Source organism: Mixophyes fleayi, chromosome 2 (genome assembly GCF_038048845.1).
Source record: "Mixophyes fleayi isolate aMixFle1 chromosome 2, aMixFle1.hap1, whole genome shotgun sequence".
NCBI classification, from domain to species: Eukaryota; Metazoa; Chordata; class Amphibia; order Anura; family Limnodynastidae; genus Mixophyes; species Mixophyes fleayi.
In genome coordinates this window covers 105,778,435-105,791,676 of record NC_134403.1, presented here as the reverse complement: position 1 = coordinate 105,791,676, position 13,242 = coordinate 105,778,435, and the positions used below count along the sequence as shown (strand labels likewise).

The window sequence follows — 13,242 nt, the reverse complement described above, 5'->3', positions numbered from 1 at the left end:
ATTGTTAACATAATGATGAAACTGCTGGAATGTGCAGAGGGCATTGCTGGGAACTGCTGGCATAATGTGGACACTGCTAGCACAGTCTGAACACTACTGGTATGATGGCATACAGCGGCACAATGTAATGTTTTAATATTGGTATAATGTGTGAGGCATATACACATTCTTTGAATTATTTGTGCTAGAAAAAAAAGCATTTTAAGTTATTTTTAACCAGAAGACAGAAGATTAGTGAAGGCTGTCCGCAATGTAAGTGAGAGCTTACACATCTGACTGACTCAAACATAGTGGGGAACTCCGTTAGCCGCAAGGTGCCGCAATGCGTCCCTGGAACAGTCCGCGAAGACACATCGTCTCAAGAGTTTTTCCCAAATCGCAGCTCTTTTTCCCTTACATCCCATAGAGATGCAAGAGGAAAACGGGTGGAGAATCTTTACCATATTGGCCGGCAATACCGTGCTGTTAAATGAATTCCCCCAATACAGTGGTTGCAGGAGAAGAAAATGGACTTCCCCATCTTGAGAATGCACAGGTGTAGAGTGAATGTTTTAGAAAAGGGGATTCCAATAAAAAAGGCTTTAATTTTATTGGCTCTTGAAGTTTAAACAGTTCAGTTATTTCAGGTATATTTTCAGCCCAGAAATACAAAAGCTATACCTATAATATTGTCAAATGTTTATTCTACTTGCAGTTTATATATGAACACTGAGTGTTTAAGTGTGTATAGGAACGTCTATTTGCTTTTATTATAGGGAAAACAAGGACTGGACACAATCAGGAGGCTACTACTGGTGAATCTGTTCTATTATCACTGTATCCCATACTTGCCAACTCTCCCGGAATTTCCAGGAGACTCTCGAAGTCCAGGGTCGGTCTCCCAGACTCCCGGGAGAGCAGTCAAGTCTCCCATAGTCCGTAATTCGCTGGGCAAAATAACGCAATTCGCTGTGAATCGCATCAATTTGGTCCCGCCCCTCGCAACAAACCGTCACATAAGTCATAAATGAAACCATTACAGACCTTTTAGTGGGAAGAAGAAATGCACAGACTCCTAACAAATAGTTGTTGTACAAACTAATTAGGCTGCAAGCTGACTACCAGCTCAAAAGAATGAAAAGCCACCAATTATACAATGGATCTATACAATTAATCTAAATACTTAATACTCGCACCCAGAAATAAGAAAAGGTTTCTTTGCAGGAGCAGACCGTGACCTACAGAACAAGTTGTACTGGTAACTATGATTTTACACTATTCCTTTCTTTATTCAATATAGACAGCAAGTAAAAAATATCCTGCAATATTATTACTTGGAAGGACATAAACAGTTATATAGATTACATATCTACACAAGTGTCAGAGTCAGCAACTTCCTTGCTTTTATGCCAAAATATTGATGGAGACAACATGAGTTCAAGTAAAGGAGGATTCCATCTAAACAAAACTTCACTACTTGTGGAGACTCATGTTTTAACAGAGGGTCTGTAGTTCTGTTGCGTGGGGGAAAACATATCTTTAGATTTAATGAAGTAGGATTAAATGCAAGCATTAAACATTCCTTACTTTGTCAGTTATAAAACTGCTGTAAATATTTGGAACCTGTAATCATATAATACCCTTAAGAATACTACAATATAGTTTGGACAAGAACATTTTTATTAACTGTGAAACAATATTTTTTCTACAATCCATTGGTAAGAAAGCATAAAGAATAATTGTGTCTGATAATTTATGGCTCCTATATCCTACCATTAATATCTGTGATCCTCCAACGGACCTGTCTCTGCAGCTTTTAACAGCTTGCCTATGCATGCTTTCTTCTAACTTACAAGGCTATAACTATCAACTATTTTTCTGTATAAATGCCGTTCTGTATCAAGCCACACACTGTATATTGTTCAACACATTATTTGCAAATTATTATTAGTATGTATTTCTTGTGTCTTTTGTACATGTGTATAATGCTACTATAATACATAAGTGGTGGGAATACATTTATAAACAATTGTGACAAATTATTTATTTATTTTTTACCTTTGACATCGCTAGTAAATAGATAAAATATTCAACTGGTGGTCAAAGATACAATTATTCACATTTGTTCATACAAAACTTACTTTAGCCACAGATTACACTGATACCAGCACAACCACTGAAGTCTGCCCCCCTTTCCCCAACCTCAAGGAAGCAAGCTGTCACACAAATCCCACAACACACAGCTGTGTGGCAGGTAGATGTCTTTTCTGATATAAACCACGTAATTAGACAAAAAACTAGGTAGATAATACAATGTTAATTTGAATACTAAAACAATTTGCAATGACAAAACTGAAAGATTATAAATGAGATCATGCATCCCCACTATTAAAAAGATAATAGATGTAACGGAGAAGCTATATGACCATATGACAAAGGGAGTCTAAGGGGCAAATTCAATTAGTCATGGACATAGCGGCTGCGCATTTTTTCTGTTAATACGGCACTGCAACATCGCGGATTTCCCTTTGCAACTCTATGGGGGGGCAAACGGAAATCCGTGATGTTGTGGGAATACGGAATGCCTCTGGGTCCGTTCCAGAGGCACTTCGAGCTTAACTGAATATGCCGCTAAGACAGGAGTTAGGTGTTCAGTCTGCAAGGCAAAGCTGCAGAAATAATTATATATATGCATAACAGTGCACCTAGTTTAAAGATAAACAGGTGGAGGACATATGTGTGAAAAATATTATAGAGTGTGATTTCACTTAAATATTTTGTAGTAGAGTCGTAGGATCTTTCACCACAGCTAACAGCAAGCTGACAGAGTGTGTCTGTAGTGAGCGTAATCAAACAGAACACCTGCAGAGAAGTCCTTTTTAAAGGCAAAGTGGGAACATCATCTGTTCAAGTTAGGGCTGGGGGAGTAGTGTAAAGTATTTAAACCTGCAATTTTCATTTCTACAGGGTGACTGATGCTGAATAAGTAGGCTGGTGTCTAGGGAGTTTTATTTAGGATTAGGGTAAAAAAAAAAGAAAAAAAAAAGAGTGGAACTTTGTGTTATCTATTACTCTTTGTTATCCTGACAAAAAAGCAAAGAGTCAGCAAGAAGTTGTTTGTGTGTGCATCACCAGAAGGGTGCCCGTGTCACCACAGTTGAAGCCATAGATCAAGTCACTGAAATTTGAGATGACTTGGGATACTCATTAAATTTACAGTAGGGCTTTGTCCATTATAAGCACAGGTTTTAGTAATGAACATTGGAGTAATAACATCAGAAATCACCAACTATTAGCTATGACATATGAATTTACGAGACTTTAAAAAAAAATAAAGAATCTTATTTATTTCTTAACACTGCTTGCTTTAGCCTCATTTATGTTTTAAATTAATCATGATTGTGAGGGGGCATTTGTATGGTCTTTATATGAGTCACTACATTGGTCAAAGTACACTTAGAAAAGTGCATTCCTGCAAAAGTGTAGCTTGTAATGCACATTCCGAATACAAATATAGGGACAAAGCCCAATCTCCGTGACCCCAGAAGTGGTGGAAAATTTAAGTCCTTTTACAGGGATAAAAAGGCTGAGTACGTTCCCACAAACCAAGGGAACTGTTCTACACTCTAACTAATTCCCTCCTGCAGACTTAAATCTTTTTCTAACACTCTAGTGCAAAACTTGCAATGCTTATTTATGCACTTAATCCACATTTGGCAAGGAAATCCCTCAAACTGCCCACGGCCAGTAAACTTTTGCAAACTTTATTTGTGAGGGTATCAAAAGTTATTTTTATATAATTTTGTGATTATATATTAAAAAAGTAAATAAAAATGTTTCCACTTTTTGAATATTTTAATTTTTACAGTAAATATTTATTTGCTCTTCTTGGAGACAACATACCAGCTCCAGTTAGATATGATACAAGTGATACCCCTTTCATACTGCAGCCTTGACCCGGGTTTTTCCTGGGTCAAGGCTGCAGTATGAATGACTCCAGGTCTAATTCCCGGGTCGGCTGATCTGGGAATTAGACCCGGGTCTTTTGGTGGAGTAACTCTCGCATTAAAAAAAGTTGAATTTAAAAAAAAAAACAAAAAAAACAAACAAGTCCTTTTAATACCTTAGTATTTCCTCCACGCTGACTGTCCGGCAGGTTACAAGAATAAATTACATCACTCCTATTGGCCAGGGAGAAAATTATACATTTAAAACGGCAATAGCGGACCCTATGCCTGTATACTGTAATCCATGCGTAGGGTCTGCTATTGCCGCTTTAAATGCACAATTTTCTCCCTGGCCAATAGGAATGACGTAATTTCTTCATGTAACCTGCCGGACAATCAGCGTGGAGGAAATACTTAGGTATTACGAAGACTTTTATTTTATTTATTTAAAATTTATCTTTTCTTTTTGTCAGACCCGGTCTGCCAGGGTTCAGTGTGAACCCGGTCGACCCGGGAAATTGCCTGGGAGTCTTGTCCCCCAGCAATATCCCGGGTTTATATACCCGGGATATTGCTGGGGGGGCACTAGGAAAGCGGTATGATTAACTTTTTGACATGAGGGTGTGTGGCGTGTGGTGTCATGTGCTTCATGTCTCTGCAAAACACATCTAAAAAAGGTATATAAACGTTATTTTCTCACACTACTTCCTTGTCATTAAGCTCACATCACTTCCTTTTAATTTTTATTCACGTTTTCTTTAAACAATATCCACATAAATGTATCATTTAAAAAAAATATATAAAAACGTGTGTGAAGGGGGGATTAAACATGTTTTACCTAATTTCACAGATTTGAAAGCAATTTTCGGCTGTGTTCTGCTTATTCAGTCTGGGCATCTAGGTGCTGAGGATTACCATACTGAGCGTGCATGACAATCTAACAGAGGCTGCAGACTGCCCCCATCTCTGTGCGTACGGCTCTCCTAGAATCCAATACTGTGGTGCCTTCAGATTTATACAGAGGGCCCCCTGCCCCCATTCTAGGGTACTAGCATATGTATTTGACCAGATGTGTGCCAAGATGCTGGCGATCAACTACACATTTGACAAGGTAAAGTTTGTGCTTTCCGTTTTGCTCAATGGAAAATGACCAAAAGCATAAGCACAAAAGTAATCACCAAATAAAATCACACTATTTGCAATGCTCACAGTGGACGTTAAATTACACCTTTCAATACGTACGTGGACAGATTCTAAACTTTGTAGCAGGTTACCTACAGCAAATAAAACACACATTTGTGGAACAAGTTATATATTTTATGGTATAGCTATGGTCACTGTCTACACCACTGTAATGGCATTTAATTTGGAAAATAAACTGCAACCCTAAAGTTTGGACTTGTCCAGTGAGGTTTACTAAATGCCTCATTGTATTGTCCACCTGTGCAAACAGGGAAACATTATTTCTTATTTATAACTCTGGTAAATGCAGATTATTTGCTGTGTTGATGGCTGCCATCCCTGTAACAGAGAGAATAGGAGATAGAAAACCTCAGCACAAATCAAACCGCTTTAAACTGAAGGAAGGAAAAAAAAAATTAAACTATTTAAAATAAATACATTCATTTTATTGTCTAAGCTTAAGATACTAACCTTCAATGGAGAAACTTCCCATTTTGGACTCCAGAAAGTCAAAGAGAGTACTTGGTGCAGAGGGTCTGGCATTTGCCAATTCATCACCCTCTTCCGCACGTGTTCTTCCTCTGCCTCTCCCTTTACCTGATAAATCACAACAAACATTGTGTCTTAAAAGAGCAATATTTTTAGTTGATTTTTAATGCACAGATAAATGCAGTCTCTCAGTGTTCCCACAAACAAAACATTTTAGAAAAAGACTATACTTCCATGGTTATAGGAGTTTCCTTCTGAGCAACATTTGATATGTTCTTAAATACCCATTATGCTACAAGTCCTTCCTTACCGGACAGGACACAAGTTTCTTACAATGGTGGCAAAAATAAAGGAAAGAAACATGTAAACTGTTCAAGCACAACTAAACCTACAATACGTCCCTTTAAAACCCTGTATAAGGCATCTATTCATACAAATGGCAGCAATAAAGGGGTGATAAAGGAGTCATTTACTTTGATTAAGATCAGCTTTACCATCTCAGTGTACTGACAAGCAGCTGCCATTAAGATTTATTTAAAAAAGAGTGAGAGTGTGCTAAACAGCATATGTTGAGGAAAAAATATAAAATAAAATATACTAACAAGGTCTTTACAATTAAAGAAAACACATCTTGCAATTCTCATTTTTTAAAGTTTAGATTCACTTGTTGTGCAATATTACCAAGTGAACTAGCAACTAAATAATAAGGCTAGACCGATGTGCAATCTCCATTCTCTCATGTAAAGAGGTGAATAGAAAAGAATGTTTATATTTTATCTACCAATATATATTTCTCACATGTAGGCGACAGGTCTATATTTTACTGTCTCAGTCCTGTGCAACCTGCAGTGATCTACAAACTAGCCTTACCAACCTGTACTAATTTTGTAAGTAATCTGAATATGTTTATAGCAACCAGTCATTTGCGTCCATTTTTTAAATTGCATTGGAAAAATGACAGATATAATCTGACTGATTGGTACAGACCATGCCTAGTTTTTACAGTTTTAATCAATGTCTGCCATTATGACCATTTAGGCTTGGCAATGCTTTAGTATAAATGGCTGCCATTTAGTGCGCTATAGATTAGCATAAAGTGTGAGCTAGGAAGTTGCATACATGTGCTTAGATGATACGTTGTAATACATGAGATTTAAGACCAATTGACAGAATGGCTTGTAACTATTAAAATGTTAAAAGTTAGTGAACTTATTATGAACTTCAGGGGGTAAATGTATCAAGCTGAGAGTTTTCCGGCGGGTTTGAAAAACCAATCAGATTCTAGCTATCATTTATTTAGTACATTCTATCAAATGAAAGCTAGATTCTGATTGGTTGCTATAGGCAACATCTCCACTTTTCAAACCTGCCGGAAAACTCTCAGCTTGATACATTTACCCCCAGATCTCTGTACCAATGTGCATAATGTGTTCATTTGATAAACCCACCGTATTAAGTCATTAAACATTCAAATCAATCAATGCATTATACCAGAAAACCATACCTCGCGCCGGCGGGCCTTGAAGAGGCTTAGGTTTACTGCCAGCTAGTAGGAAATTCAAAGCCGCCTCTAAATGGTTACTGTAGTCCATAAGTGCTTGTCTGGCTGCCTCTTTACTGAAGCCCATCTCTGTGATGTGTCTCAGCGCCTTTTCATCAACCTTTATTAAAATAAAAGCATGGAAGGTATTCAATAACCCGGTATGTACGATTATGTATTCCAGTGTAAAATTCTCACCAAGGCTGCAATTATATATCCATAGCTCATTTCTTAAAGTATTTGTGATCACAGAGCTGCTTAATATTAGACAAAATCCCCAACAACCAAGACCATTTATTTAATGTGATAGTGCTCTGATAAACATGAAGGCTGGGAAGAAAAAGGGAGAGAAAAACACAACATTTGTTTAAATAGCATTCAGAGATAAAGAAAGAACTGAAAATGCTCCGTCGATAGAGATAAGTAATCTTTTTATTGAGAACATGGAAATATATCAAAATAATCCAACAGGAGGAGAAAAAAAAAAGATTTACCATTGCTTTGCACATTATAGGGGTAATGTTGTATTGATCTTGCAGTAATCTGTACTGTATTTTTCCACTTACTAAAAGACCACTTAGTTACGATTAGAGCAATTTTCAAATCTAATTAGATTACAGAGTTACAAATCAAATGTATCATCATAAAAAGCTACAGGGATCAAATTAAACATTTTGCTTAGGATCATCACAGCAGACCATCTATTCCAGAAATGTACAAGCACTATATGCCATGATGATCAACATCACCGATCAAGGAACATATAAATTGTGATACATAAACTAAATTAAAATAATTACTACACAATGCAAAAGTATTATGCATTAAACTATTATTTAGCCAACTATGCAGTTCAGGTGAGGAAAACATTTTCTTTTTTTCATTTATATCCCACTACCTATTAACAACAGTGATGGGCAACAGGCAGACAGGTGAACTTTCACTGGCTTCCCCAAGGTCTCTATTATCTGCTTTGTGATGCAGCAGAGGATAGGACTGAATGAGATGGAAACAATTGACTTCCACATCACACAAAGTCCTCTGTACTATGAAATCAGAGTGAGAAGGAAATGCAGAGGATTCTGCATCACGTGTTCATCGTCGTTCCTCTGTGGGTTCAGGACAGAAGATTAGCAACTGTTTTGGTTGCTATGAATAACATCAATTTAAATTATGAAATTAATGACTAATTGGTTAGGTTACTAGATTTCATTTTGGGTGGTCACTGGTACACACCTTCCACAGCTAAAATTCGGCAAGACCAGCCCCCTCCTCCCCCATCCAGTGTATTAAAAATAATATTTGGCTTACTGCTAAAATTACCTCTCAATTGCAAGGAAAGGCAGACAAATTTGATCCCATCTGGGAGCCCTGGTTCACATTAAACCCCTCTACTCCGGTCACTCCATGATTGCTAAATATCATGTTTTATATTGACCTTTCTTACTGGAATTAACAATTCAATCTGGCTTTGGTATAACAGGCTTGAGGTATAATTTCTCATCTTGCTAACTAATAGTTTCTCACTTTGTTTGTAGCCCTTTCCCTGTCCTGCTTTTCCACCATCCTTTGCCTTAATATTAAGTTTAGCTACTGTCAAAATTGCATATTGACAATGGTCTTCTTTGTTTTTGTCTTTATCATTTTTACATTGTTGAGCGTTTTGTTAGTTCTTATTTATGGTGGGTGTACAAATTGTCATTTGAAATACAGAAAGTTCATTTATGCATTGTTTTTCCCACATATTAAACTGGCTTGGCTCGGATTGATATAATTTCAGTACATCAGGTTTACAGAAAGAAACGGAGGTAAAATGATTCATTCACATAAGAGTATATCCACAGCAATATATATTAAACATACATCTCATATTTTACATATAACTGAAGCTAGATGCTCTCATAACTAGTTTTAGTGGGGGTTAGAGAACATTGTTTCCATTTTCCCCATATTTCTTTCAAAATCTGTCTGGATGTCCCATTTGAAAGGACCCTTACGTGCATGAGCTAACTGAACACATGCAAAACAACTCTACCCTCTGTGCCTATAATCTTCTGAAGAATTCTATGATCCCCTCCCTGAAAACATCGCCAAGGGCTTTTATCTGGCTCCAATTCAGATTTGCTTACTAAGCACAGAGCTCAACTCGTGGAGACTAATGTTATCCCATGGAAGAATGGCAGGAAACGCCCAATCATTATTGGTAGTCGATGCACTTTAGCAAGCTTGACTATGATTTCATTTGTCAGATCAAGATCAAACTGAGGAGGACAGTACAAATTAAGCAGCAGAAATTATAATTAATATTACATTCTATTATTATATATCTGTCATTGGAGCCTAATTTAAAAGCTATTGAAGAGAAGGAGACCAATTTGCTATTTAAAATTGAAACACCTCTGGCATAAGTAGACTGTGTGGAGTGATAAGCATATCCTACCTATGCTATTTTGACGATCACTGTCCCACTACATTAAATTCTTGCAGCATAATTATACCATGTTTTCATTTATTGGCCTAAGTCAATACCAGTGTCCACTTTAATTTGTCATTTAGACCATGGACACTGCGAAAAACTAATATAATGAATGGATTATACATAAATGAAAACAGCAGCTTTATCCAAACATACCCATATTCATTGTGTACTAATGAATTGTATTCAAATATTAATTCTGGCATAAGCAATATTGTGAGACCTGTTAAAGAACTTATAAACATAGTTAAATTTCACTTTCCCTCCCTGATTCTTCTCCCAAACTTGAAGGTATCTAAACCCATACCATGAAACCTTTTAAGGGGTATTGCACAGACCTTATGTGTTTTAAGAGCTATATCTATACTTAACTGCCTCCGGCCTTCTCGTTATAAGGACAGAAATAGACGAATACATGGTTTCTCCTCCCTCCTGAACTCCATGTCAATTTAGTATTGTCCAACAATAGTGTATACCTGCCAGTGACACCAAACATTCCTACTGAAACAGACATCTGGATATACAGATGTAGTCTCAATTCAAGCCCGGAGTGCAGTCCCTCAGGGGAGGTGAACCTGCTTTTGTCCCCATCCAGAACACAAAGTTTAGCTTCATTTTTGTAGTGAGAAAAGATCCGCACAGCTGTTTTATCAGGATTTTAAAGAGTCCGGGAAAAAGGTTAAGGTGGCATTCCTGTTGTAGATCTGGTCTAGCATAAGTATTTTGTCTCTGTACTTGAGAAGATGTGCACTGAATAGCTTTGGGGGTAATCCTGGCATCCTCTGTTTATTTGGAATTCACCAGAAAGTATTAAGCTGATGTGTCCTCTTGAAGCTGCCTGATTTTATAGGAGAGTTGACTAACAGTTGTTAATTGCAAGGAGCAAGTCAGCTAATCATGGCTCACTATATATTTATGTCACTGTTCAAATCTGAACTTGTGTTTGAGGTGGTGCTGTCAATATGGCGGTGGCCTCACAGACATCCATCCTAGTGGTTGCCTCAGAGTGTTTTTGGGGCCAATCTGCAGTGCCACAAGGAAATTTTGACACGGTTGTGGGCTAATAGCATCTATCCTCTTTATCACTGTACTGGATTATTAAGATGCATACTGGTCATTGCGGCTGAGCATCTGCCATAATCTCCTGTTAAGTAGTTTGGCATCACATGACAACTCCCATCTCCCTCCTCTCGAAGCTTTATATTTTAAGGAGAATGGGTCCCTTACCACTTGTAATTTAGAAATGCTGGTATAATTTGCAGTGGTAAGAAAAGCTCCCTGAAAGGAGAATTACGTTTGTTCTTAAGGAACCATCAGCTAGGTCTTTCAACCAAAGCATGCAACATGCTGCCATTACAATAGCTGAAACGGTCACTGCCAACATTAACATGCCCAAGAAGGCAGTACAAACACAATGAACAGTTATTTCAGATGTCACAATCATGGAACAATCATCTACTGAAGTCAACGGAGACTGAATCTGTTGGCACTAGCAAGTCAATGTACTGGTAATGCATGTCAATGCAATAGGGGGCTTCAATAAAGTAGTATTTGCGTTAAAAAAAACATCCCTTTAAGTATATGGTCAAAATATAATTAAAAGACATGGAAACGGTGAAGAAGAAATGGTGGTATGTTTTATCAATCTTGTCACTGCTGCATCTCATTTCTTCAGGGAACAGTCTTCAGCCAACTCATTATTTCTAACATCTGAGTAGGCATTTGTGAATATGGTGTAGGGTTTGGCTCAGACAAGTTAATGGTCAACATGTTTGGTTTTACATATGTTTTTCCTAGTTGTTCTTTTTGTTTAGGAAACAAGAGTACCAGAAGCAGACATGTTAAAATATAGGCGTGGCAGTTAGTCACACTTGAGACAGATATAACATACGTTAAAAAGAACTATGACAGGAGTACTATACATCAATAATAAAAGATTATATATATATATATATATATATATATATATATATATATATATATATATATATATATATATTTGGTGTAATATTATATATATCCTACACCAATTGATTGTAAATGGGTTCCCCTATACCCTGAACAAATTTAACTCAGACAAGTCAAGAGCAAAGCTAATGTATAAACTGTAAGGGATTTTCATAGAACAGCTCATGTGTAGGTTAGTGTAATGCACTGTGGCAGAAAGTCTGCAGTGTGCTGTCAGAAGGTGTGAAGGAGATCTTTCTTTACTAGGTTTAAGCCGTGAAATAAAACAGTTACTGCAGCCTCAGGACCAGAGGACCTGTGTTTAACACCAAACACCTGACAATTCACCCAGAGGGGAGAATCTCAACAGTGACAGGACAGGGTCACTTCATGCAGGAAGGCAGCTAGTCAGCTCATGGGATACAGTTACTCAGCAAATACAAGGCAAAGATCCTGCAAAATACCCCCAAATAGAGCTTCAACTCAGTAAGCAGCTTGCTTCTATATAAAACAATGAGTGAGGACTACAAAAATCGTTAAACATATAAAAGTGAAATAGAAAGGCAGAGGCACAGTTCTTGGTCTGTCTGATGCCTCCTGGTGGCAGGACAAAGTTAGAAAGGAGAGGAGTCCCATTAAAACGCCAATGTTTGTCCTGCCTCCAGTCGGCAGAGTCATCACCTTGTGTCAGAAATGACACTAGATTTTTGATAACATTAGATTTTGAGAGGGGGTGGCAGCAACCGAAAATAAATAATAATGTTTATTAAATGCAGCTCTATTCCAGTGCAGAAAAGCTTTTGTTTCTGATCACCAGTAACCTTGTTTTAGTCTGAAAGGATGTCTTCGTCCGTAGATTATGTTTTAATATAAGATAACTTTTAGATTTTTTTTGTGCATTTTATGGATTATAAGAGTTGGTTTAGTTTTCATGAGAAAAGACAATCGGTTAAATACTGAAAAAGGCATAATTCTATTTATTTTAAACACAAATACATATAAGCATATGATATGGGAAAAGGCATAAACTAAATAACAATATTCCAACAACTGTGCTATGTAATGCAGTTCCTCTATTTCAGTACAAGCAGAGAATTTTGTTCAGTGACAAATAATAATAAAAGGAATAAATTAAAAAAAAGAAGCAAATTCAAATCATTGAATCTAAAGAAGAAGAAGGAGAAAGAGTGAGGGAAAGGGATTTTTGTTCATGAATCAGTTATGTAATGTTTCATTTAGTGGTTAAACCTTACCAGCTCACGATATACTCCTTCTGATCTTCCTTCACTTCTGATTATCTTCTCTTTCTGGAAAACTTCCCTATTACGACTCCCTCCAGAAGCTGCATTGAGATTGCTTCCAGCATTACCACCTCCTCCAAATGTCTTGGTCTGGAGATAAGAGAGACTGTGTTAAACTAATCCTAAACATGAAGCTATTATAAGGAAGACAATAAATCCCTGAAAGCTGCATTTTTATTATTGCGCTGCACCTGCTGATAAATAAAATGTTAATTTCCATAAAACGAAACAGTAACCTACTCAATGTCTGTTTCATTCTTTTCAACGTTTCAAGTCGTAAAAAATAAGTTATATAATGTTTACGTTTATGAGCTACTTTGAACTGAACCATAACAATAAACACAAATGGAAAACTATATAACAGGGCATAAAATAACACAA

General features: G+C 37.0%; 1 protein-coding gene across 1 annotated transcript in view; it reads right to left on the bottom strand.

Moving 5' to 3' along the window:
* The window catches only part of TDRD3 (tudor domain containing 3), a 109,195-nt gene that overhangs the window by 54,142 nt on the left and 41,811 nt on the right, over positions 1-13,242 (bottom strand). The window contains exons 5-7 of the mRNA XM_075199797.1: positions 12,814-12,951; positions 7,102-7,258; positions 5,580-5,705 (exon numbers count right to left, since the gene is read on the bottom strand). Of these exons, the coding sequence (XP_075055898.1) occupies positions 5,580-5,705; positions 7,102-7,258; positions 12,814-12,951 (421 nt within the window). The remainder of the gene's footprint in view (positions 1-5,579; positions 5,706-7,101; positions 7,259-12,813; positions 12,952-13,242) is intronic.